The sequence below is a fragment of the Maylandia zebra genome, linkage group LG16 (genome assembly GCF_041146795.1).
Source record: "Maylandia zebra isolate NMK-2024a linkage group LG16, Mzebra_GT3a, whole genome shotgun sequence".
NCBI classification, from domain to species: domain Eukaryota; kingdom Metazoa; phylum Chordata; class Actinopteri; order Cichliformes; family Cichlidae; genus Maylandia; species Maylandia zebra.
This window is the reverse complement of record NC_135182.1, coordinates 2,792,846-2,812,593: the sequence shown is the minus strand read 5'-3', so window position 1 is coordinate 2,812,593 and position 19,748 is coordinate 2,792,846. Positions and strand designations below refer to the sequence as shown.

The window sequence follows — 19,748 nt, the reverse complement described above, 5'->3', positions numbered from 1 at the left end:
TTTAGTAAATATATTAACAAACAATTTCCCTCAGTTCAACATTTTTTCAGCGTTAAGCTTTCTACAGGTATTTTTTTAAAGATCCATAGCATGTAGACTCCAGTTAACAGATAGAGTTAAGTGCTATAGTTGACAAGAGAGCATGGCAAGCCTCTTTCTGTTAAAACCATTGTGTACCTAGGTATAATCCCCAAAACACCATCATGAGTTGCAGGTCTCAGTATGCTGATTACAAAATAGCATAAATGAGGATTAAGAGTAATCCATAGCGCATGGTGACTTTCTCACTTTTTCATTACTGTAAGCCAATCACACCACAAAACAAATCAATAAAATAAATAAATACAAAATTAAGTGTACGTGTATATGTGAGGATTCTTTTGAGTGGATAAAAACTAGAGTACAACGCTGAGCTGGGTATTGGGGCTGTTGTATTAAGCTACAAAAGATAAATTTAATTGCTCACTAAATTAAACATGGCCATTGTCCCTTTCCTAGTTATTGAGGCATAAACATTTCGCATGAAGCGACTGTGAATTAAAAACTATATATAAAAACAATCAACAGTTGAAACTATTTCTACAGAAGAATTATCCAATAGATCCTGTCTCTCATCTGTCTCTGCTTCTGCACAATTACAACATCGCTGGCATTCTTTTATAGTCCAGAGCGATTGGGTTAACGTTCCGCACACATCCAATCACATGACGCGTCATTTTTTGCGACGCGGTTACGTCATGCCTTTAAACGCGAACGGCTAGCCGTTCAGCCGGAAGTAGTCACAATAGGGAGAGAAAACTCTAGCTTTTCGTCTGTTTCAGTTCAGTGTTACACGACGAGCAAAAGCCATTGAAATGAATAAATGTGTAAGAACAAGGTGTTTGTCGGCATAAGGTAAGAGCTTGGCCCTTAGCCAGTGTGCTATCACGTACACGACACGTTCGTTTTAGCTAACTATTCAGTGCTTACGTACACACAACGAACTTCACGTTAAGCTAACCTACGTTACCTCGGCAGCTGCGTGTTTTCTACTGTTACTATTTAATTGGGTGTTTAGTTGTTTCTTTGACATGTTTTGGTCGCCACCAGGTAGTAAAGGACCGGTAAATGGGGGCTGTGTTAATCGGTCTAACGAGGGCAAAATGCTGCGGCAGCCCTGGCGCCTGCTAAAAATAAAGCTTTAAAGATACGTGGTATGAGTGAACGAGGGGCACACGTGATCTACTGGCTCCCCCGATTCAGCCTTGCATAAAAGACGCTAAAGGTTTCAGTAGTCAAATCAGTACAGTTAATTATCCAGCGCAAGCTCACCATTCATCTGCTCAAACTGTCTGTAGATTGAAAAACGTAGCAGCATCACAGCATTATATTCAGCATTGGTTAATATAGCTGCTGATACATCTGCTACAGTGATATGTAAAAGTATTTGTCCCCTTCCTGATTTCCTGTGTTTGTTTAGTTTTTTTTGTATGTTTTGTCACACTTAAATATTTCAGGTAATCAAACAAATTTAAATATTAGACAAAGATAACACAAGTAAACACAAAAAGCAGTTTTTAAGTGAATGTGTTTATTATTTAGGGGGAAAAAAAGGCCAAACCTAAATGGCCCTGTGTGAAAAAGTTATTGCCTCCTCCCCGTTATAATGTAAATTAGCTGTGGTGGATCACCTCTTTGGAAAATCGGTAAAAGTGATTGAGAGCCCTCAGCTGACGACTCATCCAAAAGACCCCAGAACAAGATTCAAAGAACTGTAGGCTTCACTTGCCTCACTTAAGGTCAGTGTTCATGACTCCACCATAAAGAGACTGGGCAAAATGGCCTGCATGGCAGTTCCAAGATGAAAATCCTTGCTGAGCACAGGAACAGGCTCATCTCAGTTTTGCCAGAAAACATCTTGACGATCCCCAAGACTTGATGCCATTAGTACTATAGGTCTATATAATAATGGATTCTGATTGCAGTTGTACATACAGGCTACTATAGAGCCAACCCACAACAATCTATCTGTAGTTGAATACGACAGCAGCTGCTACTTTGGAGCATTTAAAAAAGCAAGAGCAAGAATTAATCTTTAATTCAGTTCAATTAATTAAATCAGTTACTTTTCCTCACAAGTGTACTGGCACTCCTTTGTGCTTGCATTTTGTGCAGTGCTAGTATTAGCAACCATAATAAAGTGCTTGAATGGTAATGCTAGTAAAATTGACCTAGCCTTTCAGGACAGCTTGAAAGCCATGAAGCAAGTTAAGTTTAAAAAAAAAAGTGAAGTATCTATGTTTGCAGGTGCTGCATCTGTCAGTCTCCCTATGTGAGACTTGATTTTGATGCTTTAGGTGGATGCAGACTCATTTGTCTCTTTTCCACTGGTACCCACTCGGCATGACTCGACTCTGCTCGGTTTCAGTCATTTTCCATTACAACTGATTGCCAACTAAATGTGTGTGAAGTCGTTATAGCAACGCGGCTTAAAGTCCCGTGGCATCATTTCTATCTGAGAAACAAATGCGACACAACAATGGAGGAAATCATGGCGATGGTGTAGCTGCTGTTCGGTCTGTGGCTTTGTACCAGACTTGGGGAACGTGGTTTTGGTGTTTCTGGAGTCATTTCCCTCGTCAGAGGGTTTCACAAATAGTGGTTTGGATTCTTGTGCAGGAGTCGCTCTCAGAGAGTGCATCCTTTGGAAGCCCCTCCCCCTCCTTTTTTTTTTAAATTTTTTTAAACTGTTCCTGAATTGTATCCAAATGTAATATGATCCCTTTTCTGTGGTCACCAGCTCTCCACCAGTAAAACCCACCAGTAACATCTTCCTGTTCCTGCTGATAGTGAAGCAAAGACTTAAAGTCATCACTGTTCTAATAATCACCTCGGCTCTTTGCCTCAGAGGAGAAATGAACATGCTCGACACAGTTTAACAGCCAGTAACCAAATATCCACATGCATACATGGATGGTGGTTACATAATAGTGTATTAGTTTTAGATACATGAATTCAAGTTGCACAGGTTGTATACATGCAGTCAACCACTCATTCTATCTATATACAGGTCATGGTTTTACAGTCACCTCTATGCATGGTTACTGATGGTACAAGACTACATGAATGAGCACAGATTACAGGAATTGCTGATCATGGAGTATAGTTGGGTGGCTTGTGTTGTAATTACAAACAAACATGGAGTATGTAGACTTTTCTGAACATACACTCTGACTTTTAGTTCTGAAAGATACAGAAAGTTTTAACGTTAGAAGCTGTGTATATAATATCTTACACCATAAATCCTTTAGGTTTAAAAAAATGTTCTAAAACTTACTATGTAAAACCATTAGGTCACCCATTACATGTAGCACCCAGCTAACCTACCTTTTTATGATGTTCTGATTGAAACAGAAATCAGCCTAATAATTTTTTTTTTTTTTGCCTGTTCTTGTTTTTCAGCGTGGTTTGGGATGTCAGTGGAGGACATTGACCACACTAATGTTTAAAGATGTCAGACACCATCTGTAATTTCCTGAATTAGTCTTACGAATGTCTCTAACCTTGACGACGATGAGCGGAAGAACAGTGACCGGCGACCAGCTGCAGTGGTCGAGGTCTGGAGAGATGCAGCATTCTCGTGGACCATACATCTCAGCTATCACCAACAGGTTAGCTCTGTGTGCTACAGAAGGTCTCCATAAGAAGAACAACAAACTCCCATAGTGCCATTTTTACTGTCTTTGCTGTATGTTACATAGTAAGGTAAATCTTTCATTAGTCTTTTATTCATTGAACATTGTAGCACAGAAACTGTAATCTGAGGCTAAGTTGTCCTGCTAAAACTCAACACTGTATGCAGGTAATCTGGGTGTGACCTGGGTAACAAGGTAGCCAAGTTGTCCACTAATGGTCTGTCCCAGCTCCTTCAGTATACTTTTAAAAGTATTCGTGAGCAAGGTGAAGCCCAATTCATCACTGGTACAATTCTGGTCCAAGAGAGTGTGAGTGTGTGAATGAAGTGCTTAAAGTACAGAGAAAAAAGATCTTTGAGTGGTCAAGAAGACTAGAAAACACAATAGCACCTAAATACCAATCCAGACCAGCATCCTGACGCCTTTTATTTTGCTCTGCAGGACGACCAACCTGTTGATCCGAGGGGCCATGTTGTTCTCTGTGGGCGTCTTCCTGGCCCTGGTGCTTAACTTACTTCAGGTACAGAGGAACATCACCCTGTTTCCCCCTGATGTCATAACCAGTATCTTCTCTTCGGCCTGGTGGGTGCCGCTCTGCTGTGGGACAGCCGCAGGTGTGTGAAACGTTTCCCTTTTCAAAATGAGGTTCAAAAAAATTTATTTTAAGTGGCAGGCGAGATAAAAAGCAAAAGAAAAAGTTCAGATGGAAACCACAAAATGTAGCTAGACAAGAGGTTGTGAACCTCCTGCCCCGGTGCTGCCTGTGTCTCTTTGCCCATCTCCAGTTGCTCACTCTGGAGTTGAAAATGATTTTAACGTCTTTGTTTATCATTGCTGTAAGTAATTCTCGATGTTCTCCAACTCTGTGATGTAGGGTGTAGCTAGAAGTGATACTTGCAACTGAAGTGGTATTTACCTAGGCTAGCTTGCGCTCTAGGATAGCCGCTTCGACGAAAGCTTCGAGTCCTTAGCAATAAACTTCTGCTTTTGTGCACAGTGCTATCAGTTTTTCATTATGACTGGGAAACACTTCAGGAGCTGTGTTCATCAACCAGTTTGAACTTTGTAATAATGTATGGTCTTGTGGACACCACTTTGTCTTGGGTCCTTTTGTTTACTTCCATAACGCTCGAGGAAAACAAAGAGAGAGAAGGCAAATCTAAGCTCAGATAAACAACAACAAATGACTTATTGTGTCATTATTTATTTAACAAAATTTAAGCTAAAATGCAGAGTAAGAAACAAAGAACATCCTTAATGTTTTTATGGTAATCAAGAGGGAAAGAGGCACTGCTGTTGCTCTGAGATTTACCTTTTTTTTGCAGATTTAACTGAATTGTAGAAGATCTAAGCAGACAGATCAGCTTAGGTACTTAGGCACGAGTACCAGTCCTGGCCTTAAATTTATGTCTGCTGTCCTTGATATAGCCTAACATTGCCCGTTACCACATCAGCCGTGCCTGCAACAGTCCAACATAGTGCATCCCTGTACATTTCACAACAATACTTTAAGGTAACCTGTTTAGCCTGCACTGCATCTACCATGATTTCCAGTTTATCAGACACCACTGAGCAGGCCTTACCTCTCCTGTCCCGTCTTTCTTACATCTTTCTGCATGTCAGAGTGCACTTATCATACACTTTTTTTTTCTCCTTGGGAAATACACACTCTGTACAGCTCACAGACACACCGTGGTCCAAAGTGGCACTTGTCTATGCTCTGTTTATGCTTGCTCATCTTCTACAATGCTAGCAAGAGCTGTCCTCTAGAAGGTTCTGCGATGGTACTGAGCTAAAATCTCCATGTTGTTAGCTGAAAACGACACCAAGCAGCACACTAAAAATGAACTCTCTGTATAGCAATAAGTATTAAACTGCTTTTCCGGTTAGATTACTCACTAAGTGAAGGGTACTGGAAAGAATATCGCTCCAGTCTCCTTTATGCCTCCAGTGAAATGAATCTTAAATGCTCCACAGCTACAAGCAAATTACTGAGCATGCAGCAAAGGTACTAACCTCTGGGTGCAACAGTGTCAGCCTTCACCTTTGAACCCGTCTGAAGCTCATTGGACGCTATCCATCTGTGTCAGGCATAGATAGATCTTTCCTACTTAAAATGAGCAAGTTACACAGTAATAAGCAGAATATTTTGTGAGCACTCACCAGGTGCATGATGGTATTCAGTTTATTATACAATTAAGACACACAGTTTATGCATTTTCTGAATGTTAACTCATTCACTGCCATTGACGTCTATAGCCGTCAATTGCAGTGAATGAGTCAATGGGTTTAACTCATTCACTGCCAATAGCTGGCAGTGAATGAGTTAAAACGGTGTTCCACATAAATTTAAAGGTAGAATTCAGCAAAAACTGAAAATATGTTAACTCATGAAGGTCTGAGAGTCTCAAATTTATACATATGTGCGAATACTAGGTATATGCACATTTTTTATTTTTACTATTTTTAATTAAGTTTATGTGTGTGTTTTTTTTTTTATTTTTTATTATTATTTCATTGATTTGTACAAACACAAATAGGACTCAGAGTTGCATGCCAAGCTTTGTAGCCATTCTGTTTCAGAGATACATGCTGATAAATACTCACAGGTGGTAAAATGTTAGATATTTACACCCGCTAGTAATGTTGACAGCCTAACTGATGCTGTGTCACTTTTGTTATAGGGCCCCAATGTTTTGCATCTGCACAGAGATTTTAAAGTGTCTCTTTGATAGTGAAGGTTATCAAACTAATATGACATCGAAATGTATTTATTGATCTAAAGACAGAAGGTCCCTGAGTCACTGGTTCTGGCCAATCAAAAAACCTTTCAGACACATGCACTAACTGTTAGTATGATGAAATGCAGTGTACTTGACTTTGAATTGGGGTTGTCAAAAAATAAATGCAAATCCATATTCAGATATTAATCAATACTAAAAATGTATATTGATCTTAATTTGCACCCGTATTGATACAAACTGGCTTCCTGTAGCTGACTTCATCCTGCAGACACAGCTGCTCCCACTAACATGTGTCAGTGTTCATGACTGAGCAGCAGTTTGGGAAACATTTCAATAGGACAGTAATGCTCCTGCTTCAACACTGATGAGTCAAACAAATAATCATTTTCACAATAAATTTGTGATTTTTATAGGGGTGGCTGCAAGATAATAACTCCGAGTTGCTCTCTGATGCATCCATCGGAGTGTGAATGTGTGTGACTGTAGTTAGAAAGCACTAAGTACAGAGAAAGTGCTTGTGAGAATGGGTGCGATTGGGTGAATGTGGCATGTTGTAAAGAGCGCTTTGAGCATCAGTCCATTTACCATTTATATAAAAGCATACTTGTTAGTGCTACGTGGCATTTTTAGAAAAATTATGCACACTATACAATTCAGTTTTATTTATACAGAAACAAATCACAACAACGGTTGCCTCAGGGCACTTTTAACATGACGATAACTGTGCACGCACACACATCATTACATTGAAGGTTACAACATACCCGCCAGGCTTTTGGTTTATTGAAATGCTGTCTTCTGGGTGTGATGCTGCCGATGGAAATGTAGAGCAATGCCTGCTGCTCCCGAGTGGCTCAGCACAGAGCACAACAGCCCGAGGCTGTCTTAATCCCCAGACACACAGCGTCGCCCACAGGAGCCTGTCATTTCCACCTGTTGTTGAAATACACAGTACTTTGTATCCCAGGGGACGGCTTCTGCATTCTGTTGAAAGTGCAGAAATAGTTTCGCTGCTGTAGTAGCTAGGTTAGTGGTTTCGTAGATGCGTGCTGCAATGAAAATAATCTTTTTGTTTTGTTTTTAAAAATTCTAGGTTGAGTTTCCTTGCTCGCTCAGAAATGAACTTATTTTTGCATGCTGTTGTGCTTATCGAACCATTATCGTTGGCATTTTTACCAGATTAAATGACAGAAATGGGAACAAACTGGGTTTTGTTGTTGTTGCCCCACGAAAGGAAGACCAAGAGTCACCTCTGCTGCTGAGGATAAATACATCCCAGTCACCAGCCTCAGAAATCTCCAGTTAACAGCAGCTCAGATTAGAGCACAAATAGATGCCACACAGAGCTCCAGTAGCAGACACATCTCTACATGTTCAGAGAAGACTGTGTGGATCAGGCTCTTTTGGTCAAATAGCTGCTAAGAAACCACGACTACATGTATGAAGCATAGAGGAGGAGGCATGATGGTTGGAGGCTTTTCTGGTGACACTGGTGGGGATTTATTCAATCCCCCAACATGTAAATACCGTATTTCCCGGACTACAAAGCGCACCTGAATATTAGCCGCACAAGCTAAAATCAGGGGAAAATCCTGTTTTGTACATACATTAGCCGCACCTGACTAAAAGCCGCAGGTGTTTCAATGTTGACTTATCATATGTAAGAGAATATGCACAAAGGGAATTGTCAGGAAAGAGATGGCTGTTTGGAGACACACCCCTTTTATTAATATTTTGAAAAACAAGTTATGGGTACATATTTGCACATGTAGTACATAACAGTAACCTATAGCACACCAGAAAAATAGATTCGGACTACCTTTTAGGCTCAGGTGCAGTGACACGGCTTTAACAAGAAGAAAAGTCAGTCATTCACCATCTTTCTCTTCTTCCTGCGCTCTAAAACCACCAAAGTCCTCTTCTCCAATGTCGGAAACGAACAGGCTCAGGATGGCTTCGTCATCCACTCTCCGCTTCTCTCCTTCGTTGTCACTTTCAAAACCAAAGAAATCCTCGTTGTCAGAGTCGAACACCCTCAGAAGGGCCGTGGCGGTGTCCTCCTCTCCATCATGCAGCAGTCCAGCCCTTCAAAATCCGTTGGTGATCGTGGATGTTTTCACACTTTTCCACGCTGTCAGAATCCACCAGTGGAGTTGAGCATAACTTGCTTTTCGCAAGTTTATCGCCGCTCGTCATCCACGCCTCCCGCTGAATGCGTAGCGCTACTTTGAAGTTTGTTTTTCGCGCTACTTCGTACGGCACTACGTTGCCTGGCGGACGGACATGTGACTAACATACCACTCTTGAACCCCGATCCTTCCGCCAGGCAACGTAGTGCCGTACAACAGCAGAACAAACAAAACAAATCCTCTTACGATATCACAAAAATCATGGAAAATCCATAGAAAAGCCGCACCTGACTAAAAGCCGCAGGGTTCAAAGCTTGTGCAAAAAGTAGCGGCTTATAGCCCGACAATTACGGTAGTCATGAAAATAAAGAAAAATCATTAACTGAGAAGGTGTGTCCAGACTTTTGACTGGTAGTGTACATACAAACACGAACCACTGTGACCTGCACACAAATCACTGCACAGTTTATGCTTGTGGATCATATTGTTCTCATTTGCAACACTTTTAAAGCAAATTCCTCTCCATGAGTCTCTGGTGGTTTTGGCTCTTTATTGTTTATTATTGTTACGTTGTTTTCAGGCCCCTCGCTGAACCTCGTTTTGCTACAAGTTTCTTCCTGTTGAAAGGGATGTTTTCCTTCCTACTGTTGCCAAGAGCGTGCCCATAGTGGGTCATCTGATTGTTGGGATTTTCTCAAATATTATAGGGTCTTACGATAATATTAAATCGAGGCTACTGTTGTTTTGAATTGGTGCTATACAGATGCATAATTTCCCTTATCTTTCCTCACAGTATTCTTTTTCCTTTTTTCCCCCCTCGCAGCAATGATTGGGCTGTTGTACCCCTGCATCGACAGCCGTCTGGGTGAACCACACAAGTTCAAGCGGGAATGGTCTAGCGTGATGCGCTGCGTGGCTGTGTTTGTGGGTATCAACCACGCTAGTGCTGTATCCTTAGAACGTTGGTATTTTCTCTGTTTAATAATTTTCCTCTGTACACCACCAGAGTGGACTTTAAATCACGCATTCAAGATGTAAGTAAAGCACAGAGTGTAACTTTTAATTCAAGGAAGTTTGTGTTTAATGACTTACTGGGTAGATGATGGAGCTGTACATTGTGTAAGTGCATCGTAGAGCATTCAGCCTGGTCCTTGACCTCTGCCTGCATCAGAAAGTGGATTTTGCCAACAATGTTCAGCTGTCTCTGACTCTGGCAGCTCTTTCCATTGGCCTGTGGTGGACATTCGATCGCTCCCGCAGCGGCTTCGGTCTGGGAATCTGCATTGCCTTTTTGGGTACGCTGGCCACCCAGCTCCTGGTTTACAACGGAGTTTTCCAGTAAGTTACTCAAACACTAGTTTGCATATTAAGACAATGTGGAGGCTGATTTGAGAGAAAATCATTACAATGACAAATGAATTTGGTAACTCAGACTTTATCATTAAATAAACTGCTGAATGCAATAATGTGAACTCCAAGTGAACTTTGTAAGTAGTTGCACTGGTGTGCCAGCACAGACTTATGGCGATGGTGGGCTTCTGTATTGTGCTTATTGAATCGAGTAATGTAGCACACTGTAATCCCTGTTTATAATTTAGTATTTGATAATAAGAAGTTATATCAGCATGTAGTAAGTTACCCTCCTCTAGCTCCAACAGTTGAATATTGACTGGTCCACAGTGATCTCTTCCAGCAAAAGAAAACTGACGCACTTAATATGAGGCACGATATTAGCAGGGCCACGCTGCCTTTACAGCACACAGCTATATCCTCCAGCACAATGACTAATGTTAGAGTATGGGCAGAATGCTAGTATTACTGTGCAAAATTCTTGAGCCACCCATTAGCACTTTATATGCCATAAGGAGACAGACTTTCTTGTAACTTTTAAAGTGGTCTTGAGCGATATTTCTCAAGCGTTCTGAATATGTTTCAGAGGTGTTTTCAGGCCGGTCCATGAACCTGACCATCTGAGAAAGATTTCTTGTTTTGTTGTTAATCCATAACACTGACCTTTAAGTCATTCAAGCATAAAAAGGCACCTAGAGATCGTACCAGTGTGGTGTTGACGTGTAACAGACAACTTGGCACAGAACCAAAGAAATGGCATGCCTAAAAGCTATCTATAGCAGGTGAACAGTACTGAAAGTTATATCATTAAGAAATATGAAAAAAATCTAGCAACAACTTGACACAGATTGTGAGGAAATGTGTCTTGCCCTTCAATTTGTCCATCTACTCTTTGTTCTACTGGATAAATTCCAAATTTAATTGCCTATTGTGTGGTTAACTATTTGTGCATGTTAGAGGTACTTCCACTCTTTGTTGTGGTCATTGTTGGCGTCATTGCTCAAAGTAATAATGTATTACACACATTACACAGAACACTTTTCTTAAATTTAACGCAGTGCCTTACTTACTCCCAGGAGAAAGTAATTTGTTACTACTTGTACACATTACGTTTCTCTGTAAAATGACCTGAAACGTATTGTCTCATAGATATCATTTAATATTATAAACCCGCAGACCGCAGTCCCACACATCAACACAAATCCCTATCATATTGAGGACACACATGATCTTTCTCTTAGCATTTAGGTATGAACACAAAGCCAACAGCATGAAGCAAAGATGACAACAAGCTCAGAAAACTTAATAACGATTGATTCTACTTAAACAGGTAGAAATGGAGGCCGCAGCCTGACTGGCTCTGGTCTCACTGGTTCTTGGCTAGCTTAGCGTTAGCATGCTCTTTGTGCAGATATTTACAAAGAGCCAAAGTTGTGTTAGCAGCATAAGTTGTTTCTGACCTGAGCACAGTTTGCACTTTATAGGTGTGAATTGAGAACCAGTTTTAATCTCAGCAGAGAACAGAATTAAAGGCAGCCACCATCTGAAGAAGAGTTTCTGCAAAGATCTATCTCCCATTTTCCTCTCAACATATAAAGAAATAACAGGTGGCTCAAGAATATTGCACAGTAGTGTATAACACTTTCTAAATGACTAGAGATCTTGTCCAGAGACTGGACATTATTAACGATGATGATGATGATGATGACAAAGCAACCTTGGTTAATTCAAACAGTCAGTTAATCCTGCTGTGTATAGTTTAAAGTGAGTTTCTGATGTTTGCCTTTTCTCTGCCCAGGTACACGTCGCCTGATTTCCTTTACATTCGCTCGTGGTTACCCTGCATCTTCTTTGCAGGAGTAATAACTATGGGAAACATTGGACGGCAACTAGCTTTGGTAAGAAACAAATCAGTTTACATTTACATCAGTTACATTAAGGCTAAGCAGTCACTGCTTCTCAATTCATCAAAATTTTTAGAACATTTTCTGCTCTGATTTGCAAAAAGAATTTATGGTCCAAATTTTGAATCTACAGTACCAGTCAAATGTTTGGACACGCTTTCTCATTTAATGGTTTTTCTTTATTTTTACTACTTTGTACATTGAAGACACCAAATATATGAAGCAGAATATATCGAATTATGTAGCAAAGGAAACAATGATAAATAACTCTAAATTCAATTTCAATTTTCAATTCGATTTTATTTATATAGCGCCAAATCACAAAGACAGTCGCCTCAAGGCGCTTTATATTGTACAGTATAGCCTATAATAATAGATATAGAGAAAAACCCAACAATCATATGACCCCCTATCAGCAAGCACTTTGGCGACAGTGGGAAAGAAAAACTCCCTTTTAACAGGAAGAAACCTCCAGCAGAACCAGGCTCGGGGAGGGGCGGGGCCATCTGCTGTGATTGGCTGGGGTGAGAGAAGGAAGACAGGATAAAGACATGCTGTGGAAGAGAGACAGAGGTTAATAACAGGTATGATTCAATGCAGAGAGGTCTGTTAATACATAGTGAGTGAGAAAGGTGACTGGAAAGGAAAAATGTTATATATATTTGATTGCTGAGATTAGCCACCCTTTGCTTTGTTGACAGCGATTAACTGGTTTCACCTCACAGGTGAGCCTGTCAGGGTTCATGGTGGAGTTTGTTGCCTTCTTAATGACGTTGGGACCATCAGTTGTGTTGTGCAGCAGTCAGGTTGGTGCACAGCTGACAGGCCTGTTTGACAACTGTTAGAATTCATATTATGGCAAGAACCAATCAGCTGAGTAAAGAGAAACAACAGCCCATCATTGCTTTAAGAACTGAAGGTCAGTCAGTCGGAAAACTGCTAAAACGTTGAATGTGTCCCCAAGTGCAGTCGCAAAAACCATCAAACGCTACAATGAAGCTGTCTCACATGAGGACCACCCCAGGAAAGGAAGACCAAGAGTCACATCAGGAATCAAAGCAAAGGGCGGCTGTTAGGAAGAATCTAACGTACGGGTTGTACGGAAGCCCCAAACGCAATTTCATTGTTCTTTGACAATGACAATAAATAAATACTTGACTTGACTTAAAGTATGAATCATGTTATTTCTCACTTTTTGTTTACAACATATGTGTTCATTCATAGTTTGTAGATTCTCACTGAAGACATCCAATGTAAATAGTTGTGAAAATGATTAAAACAACAACAATTAAATGAGAAGGTGTGTCCAAACTTTTGACTGGTAGTGTACATACAAACATGAACCAAGCTTCATAATTATTTATTTATTTTTTTAAAAATAAAACTGACATTTTTTTTTAAATATAGGTTTAACATTTAAAAGCACTGGTTTGTCCACTTTCAGGCTATTCTTTGCACTTTGAAATCTGAGCCAATGCTTGAGCCAGGCTCTCTCAAAAGCTAAAAATAAAAGCCTGAAATTTTAACAGGTCTTTCTTAACTTTAAAAAAAAAAAAAAAAAATCTGAATCTTGGAGAGATGAAAAAGTGTCTAAGTAGCAGTTCAAGTATGAAAAAAGTCCCCTATGGTAACAAGCCGAATTTTGTAATACTGGAAACACCTCAGTCCATCTCAGTGCACATTTTTAGAATATTTTCTGTTAACTATTATCTGTTTAACCATTAAAAAAAGACGTTTGGACGTCCATGATGAATACTGTCATAAACTTTATATATATATATATGTGTAAAATGTTTCAAGATGCATTTAAAAAGGTTAAAAGTTCTAGTATAGTTTTTATTACACTGAACAAAAATATAAATGCAACATTTTTGTTTTTGCTCCCATTTTTCATGAGCTGAACTCAAACATCTGAAAGTTTTTCTACATACACAAAAGACCCATGACTCTCAAATATTGTTCTCACATCTTTATAAATCTGTGTTAGTGAGCACTTTTCCTTTACCAAGATAATCCATCCCACCTCACAGGTGTGGCATATCATGGTGCTGATTAGACAGCATGAATAATGTACAGGTGTGTCTTAGACTACGTTCACACTGCAGGTCTCAATGCTCAATCAATATTTTTCGTCTGCTCGTTCACACTACAAATAAAATGTGACAGCAAACGCGCTCTATTGTGAACCCTCAAAGCGTCTTGTGTCAGTGACGTAAAAGACGGATTTAATGCGACATGACCATCAAACAGCAGTCGCTTTCTGAAACATCAGATATGTATCGGATTCAGGACCACATACGAAAGTGACCCAGATCGGATTTGAAAATATCGGATTTGTGCCGTTCACACTGTCACACCATGATCGGATAGATGGGTCGCATACGGTCAAAAAAATCGGATTTGATGCGCTTTCGCCTGCAGTGTGAACGTAGACTTAGACTGCCCACAATAAAATGCCACTCTGAAATGTGTCCGGTGAGTATGCTGGCCATGCAAGAACTGGGATGTTTTCAGCTTCCAGGAATTGTGTACAGATCCTTGCAATATGGGGCCGTGCATTATCATGCTGCAACGCGAGGTGATGGTCGTGGATGAATGGCACAACAATGGGCCTCAGGATCTCGTCACGGTATCTCTGTGCATTCGAAATGCCATCAATAAAATGCACCTGTGTTCGTTGTCCATGAGATACACCTGCCCATACCAGAACCCCACCGCCACCATGGTCCACTCGATCCACAACGTTGACATCAGCAAACCGCTTACCCACACGATGCCACACACGCTGTCTGCCATCTGCCCTAAACAGTGAAAACCGGGACTCATCTGTGAACAGAACACCTCTCCAATGTGCCAAACTCCATCGAATGTGAGTGTTTGCCCACCCAAGTCGGTTACAACGATGAGCTGCAGTCAGGTCCAGACCCCGATGAGGACGACGAGCATGCAGATGAGCCTCCCTGAGATGGTTTCTGACAGTTTGTGCAGAAATTCTTTGGTTATGGAAACAGATTGTTGCTGCAGCTGGTCTCAGGCGATCCTGGAGGTGAACATGCTGGATGTGGAGGTCCTGGGCTGGTGTGGTTACACGTGGTCTGCGGTTGTGAGTCCGGTTGGATGTACGGCCAAATTCTCTGAAACACCTTTGGAGACGGCTTATGGCAGAGAAATGAACATTCATTTCATGGGCAACAGCTCTGGTAGACATTCCTGCAGTCAGCATGCCCATTGCACGCTCCCTCAAAAGCTGCGACATCTGTAGCTTTGTGCTGTTTGATCAAACTGCATATTTCAGAGAGGCCTTTTATTGTGGGCAGTCTAAGGCACACCTGTACATTATTCATGCTGTCAAATCAGCCCCATGATATGCCACACCTGTGAGGGGGAATGGATTATCTTGGTAAAGGAAAAGTGCTCACTAACACAGATTTATAAAGATATGAGAACAGTATTTGAGTCTTTTGTGTATGTTTCAGATGTTTGAGTTCAGCTCATGAAAAGTGGGAGCAAAAACAAAAGTGTTGCGTTTATATTTTTGTTCAGTGTAAATTAGATTAAACTGGAGACTGAGTGTCATTTATAAACTCCACAATTACCAAACTGAGCTACATTTTAAAAAAAAAATAAAAAAATAGTACAATTTATCATATTTGCTCAATCCAGCAGGAAAGCTGAATGACAATAGAACTTCTCTCAAGAGAATATGAAGAAGTGCGTCACCTTTCTGTTCATATTTTGACGACTCAGCACTCAGGCACCTTAATGTGTCCCAAGTTATAGATCCTGATTCATTTTGATGGCAAGTTTTTGTCTGTAATAGTTTTTGAGGTATTCGAACATCAAAAAAAGACAGTGGCTGTGGATGGACAGACCAAAAACATCTGATTTACATGATGTTGTTCGCTCACTCATCCAAGTTCATCCAGTTTAAGTGTTGTGATCGCTTTCATGACCACAGGTTGATAAAATGAAACCCCTAGGCACGCAGCCTCTTAGGCCAGCAGTGCTTTTCGTGTTGGAAATCACAGATGCTGTTTTTGCCTCGTCTCTTTCTTAGTGTTGAATCATGAACACTGAACTTAACTGAGGCCTGCAGTTCTTTAGAAGTTGTTCTGGGTTCTTTTGGGACCTCCTGGATGAGTTCTCAGGCTCTTCAGTTTTCTTTTCACATAGGTCCAGAAAGTGCATGTTGTATTTACTCGGGTTTGTCTGATATTAAATTCGTTTGATGAAACATGATAAAGTACTAAATGTACTAAAAAAAAAGGTTGCAAATGCTTTTTCACAGCACTGTATATCGACTGATTAAAGAAGTCACCCAGCCGAGTTACAATGATACATCATGTCCATATTGGTATATTAAAGTAGATGGGCTTTAAGTGGTGTTTTGTGTCTAACAGCTCTCCTTCTCCCCTTGTTTCCAGTATGAATACAAATTCATTCAGGACAAGAGCCATCAGGACTGAGGGATGTCTCTGCTGCATCAGACCTCTGCTCAGAATGACCTGAAGCCAGGTGCAGGTTATCAGCACGGACTACAGCTGGCTGATGAGTCAGTCAGGCCGTTTAAATCGATCCCCGAAATCTCGATCGGCTGCTGCGCTGCATTTTTGACTGGCTCTGTCAGGCCTTCTGCTACCACATGATATCCATGAACTGACGTGAATAATGAGAGTGAAGTTTCTCTCCTTCCTTTCCTTTATTGCGGTTTATCTGTAATAGACATGGATTAGCAGATAAGCAGCCAACATTCAGATCAGCTTAGATGTTTGCTCCCTTGGCTCGATTGTGCCAAACAGAATCTGTGGGATCTGTTTATTTATCTGCCCTCGTCTCATGATTCTTCCTCATCTGTCGTATATTGGTGGGGAACACACAGCCTAGTGAACATATCCAGGATGCATCTATGTACTGGACTTCTTTTTTTTAATGTAATTACTCATAATCTACTTTTAGATCTTCTTCATGAAGAGATGTTGACAGGTGCTGGTGCTAAGGAAACAGGATGTCCAGTGTTCCCCTGTAGTGGGTACATGTAAGAGCCCATTATTTTGTGCATTAATATGTACAGTATCATCAGGTCAAAAAACACTGATGTCTTTGGGTTTAGGGTTAGAAGTGAGCAACACATTTAGAAATAGAAATTCCATCTATAAATGAAGACTATGGTGTTAATTAGTTTAAAACTAGTTACTGTTTTTTATTTCAGGGAGGAAGACTTGGCCAAAAGTCTTCCTGCTGCCTTTTAGTTCCCAGCTCACTTTGAATGGTGTTGTCCACCTAATGCATGACAGCAGATATGGAGTAACGGTGATGGAACTTCACACTGAATCAAATAAATTCTCTCTGGTCAAACTGGTTTTGCTGTAAGGAGATTTTCTGCTTCTACCAAAATCTGTTTTTTTTTGTTTTGTTTTTTTTCATTGTGAAGAGTGACTTTTGTAAAATAAGCAGTCACAAACCTGTTTGTGCAACTCATCATTTCATTGAAGGATGAAATGAACAGAACCTGTTTAGGTCACCACACATACAAACTGGTTCCAGTTTGGTTGGCATGCAACAAAAGAGTTCCTTTCACTGTAATAAAGTCCATTCTTCCCCAGCCACACTCAGTTTTCTGCAACTGCACCACAAACATTTCTTAGTGAAGCTCAATTGGGAATCCAGCATCCAACAGCATCACACTGATTTCTTAAATCCAGCTTCACACATCGTTAAATCTGACAGTTTTTGAGAGCTTGGCTCCACAGTGATGATTAGCCTTTAGTGTTTCATTTCCACTTTAATGTGTTTTTACATGTTTACAACAACACAAACTGGTTATTAGTAATTAGAGTCCCCTCCCCTTCTCTTATTTCTTATTAATCAACTCATCAAAATCCGTCTGTGAAATGCTGTTCATGCTCGTTGATCTACAACACTGTATGGTTGAGTCTTAAGGCTGATGATGATTTGTTATGTATATTGTGGTTTACTGACCCACAGTGAAAACCAGGTGTTTAGCAGTTTTAAAAGTCTTGGCTGTGTTTGTTCAGCGGACACATGCAGGATAACAGCCTGTGTATCATTTGAGGAACAGTTTAATGACAGTGATAAATGCTTTTAAGTGTAATAAGGCCAAATGTATCCAGTGTTTTCTAAGATCAATGTATTTGTTTGGTTGTTGATGTTTAATGACATCTTGTATTTACAAACATTTGAGCACTTTGAATTCCCAGGAAGTTTAACTGGATTCAAAGTCATAAGTGAAGGAAAAACTGAACATTTGAAGTTGGTTTTGGCCCATCTGACTGCTTTTTGGCTCCATGTAAAATATACATTGTATATTATACTTGCATAGTTCAAGAAGTATTTATGGGGCATTGTTTTTCTGCTGTTTTTCTGCTGTTTTTCCTTGTTCAGTCTTTCCATCAGTCTAATATTCAAAAATGGTGAAATTAATGGTCACGGGGAGTTTCCACGTGAAAAATAAAGTAAATTTTCTAAACACTATGAAACTTCCTTTTATACTGATATAGCAAGTAATATTGGTAAATGCAATCACAAGCAATAAAAATAGTCTAACATGTACATGAAAAGGGCTGAAATTTAGCACAATTTTATTACAGTCAGTGGAAATTAATGTGAAGGGAGAAAAGTGTCCACAAGTGACAAAGTAAATGACATGATCAATATAGCAAAAGGCAGAAGACGATGTCTGAAAATCCAAACGGAAACACAGAAATGTGAGAAACATAACGTACACACAAACTAAGGCTTCAGATGGGGGACTAAGGAAACGCCACAGCTGAGGCAAAATAACAGGAGAAACTAATCAAGTAATACAAGACGGAGTAAACATTAATACCTGACACAGGGGATAATAGGAAATGTGGGCTAGAAAGGAGACAGAGGGAAACAGAAGACCAAACTACTGGTGAAACCCTCCCTCCCCCAAAAAGGACAACCTGTGCAAACACCCAAACCAGTCTTGTTTACTGTGGTGACTTCCACAATCCAGCAGAGACCAAAGACGGATCTCCACCTTAAGTAGTAACTGCAGATGAGCTGATTGCAATTGAGAAATGTAGACTGTATTGATATTGCACCTTAAAATCTGGAAGAAATAGAAATTAACCTTTTACTGTTTGGGAACACAAAACTGTAGACATAATCACCTCAAACTCCAGATATTAGCCCAAACGAGTCCATTTGTTTAGAGCGTATCTGTAGGGATAGAAATGAATTTTTACTGTACTATAAGTAAATAGAAAACAAATGGACTGAGATATTACAGAGATCCCCACGTATAGTTTTGTCATGTTTGAAAAAAGCGACTCAAAACAAGAAGGCCAACAGCACTTTCATCGCTTTTATTGTGAAATAACATTTGTACTTCCTTCTGTGCTTGCTGCAAAGGCGCACTTGGACTGTGTTGTATGCAGTGTAAACCGTGACCTTTGCAAGGTAAAATATGCAAACTTTGACCTGTTCTTTTCAGAACCGTGCAAACAGGCTTATTCTGTGTCTTGTAAAAACTCCAAACATGTTCATTAGGGCTGCAACGATACACAAAATTCACGGTTCGGTTCGATACTTTGGTGTCACGGTTTGATATTTTTTCAATACAAAAAATGTTCATGCTTTTTAATTTGTCATTTATTAAAATTATAAATATATATTTTAACTCAAAAGTACAGTTTTTAAATTTAATGTTGCTGAAACAACAAAGTAATAAAAAAATAAATCTGAGAAATCCCTCATCTTTGGAGAAGAGAGTTTATTACAGAGAAATGGCTCTTTCCAAAATAAAAGCTATACTATCCGCTTCTTCTGAGCTATATTCTCAGCAGCATATTAAACATATCAGGTCCCCATAAGGAGAATCGTGTGCTAACGGCTGTCTAAATGACTCGGGTAAAGTTTGTAGCATGCATGCTTGTTGTTTTTGTCTGCTTCCACTTGTCT

The 19,748-nt window shown here is 40.0% G+C and overlaps 1 protein-coding gene across 2 annotated transcripts; it reads left to right on the top strand.

Annotated features, from left to right (window-relative positions):
• Positions 1-734: 734 nt before the first annotated feature.
• Positions 735-17,160, top strand: insig2 (insulin induced gene 2). 2 transcript variants are annotated; one of them, XM_004571956.3, is made up of 7 exons: positions 735-894; positions 3,442-3,650; positions 4,116-4,288; positions 9,371-9,495; positions 9,719-9,885; positions 11,696-11,795; positions 16,226-17,160. In XM_004571956.3, the coding sequence occupies exons 2-7, from the start codon at positions 3,532-3,534 to the stop codon at positions 16,265-16,267; spliced, it is 726 nt and encodes a 241-aa protein (XP_004572013.1). In that variant the 5' UTR covers positions 735-894; positions 3,442-3,531; the 3' UTR covers positions 16,268-17,160. The 2 variants fall into 2 exon arrangements, with proteins under 2 accessions (XP_004572013.1, XP_076730797.1); XM_076874682.1 differs by lacking the exon at positions 16,226-17,160 and adding an exon at positions 12,263-12,964.
• Positions 17,161-19,748: the final 2,588 nt, after the last annotated feature.

What these genes read in the sequence shown, in the direction of transcription:
- insig2 (XM_076874682.1), top strand. Translation starts at nt 3,532, where the DNA reads ATGTCTCTAACCTTGACGACGATGAGCGGAAGAACAGTGACCGGCGAC. An exon ending in ATCTCAGCTATCACCAACAG is followed by an intron (nt 3,651 to 4,115) that starts GTTAGCTCTGTG and finishes TTTGCTCTGCAG; the next exon opens with GACGACCAACCTGTTGATCC. An exon ending in GTTTACAACGGAGTTTTCCA is followed by an intron (nt 9,886 to 11,695) that starts GTAAGTTACTCA and finishes TTCTCTGCCCAG; the next exon opens with GTACACGTCGCCTGATTTCC.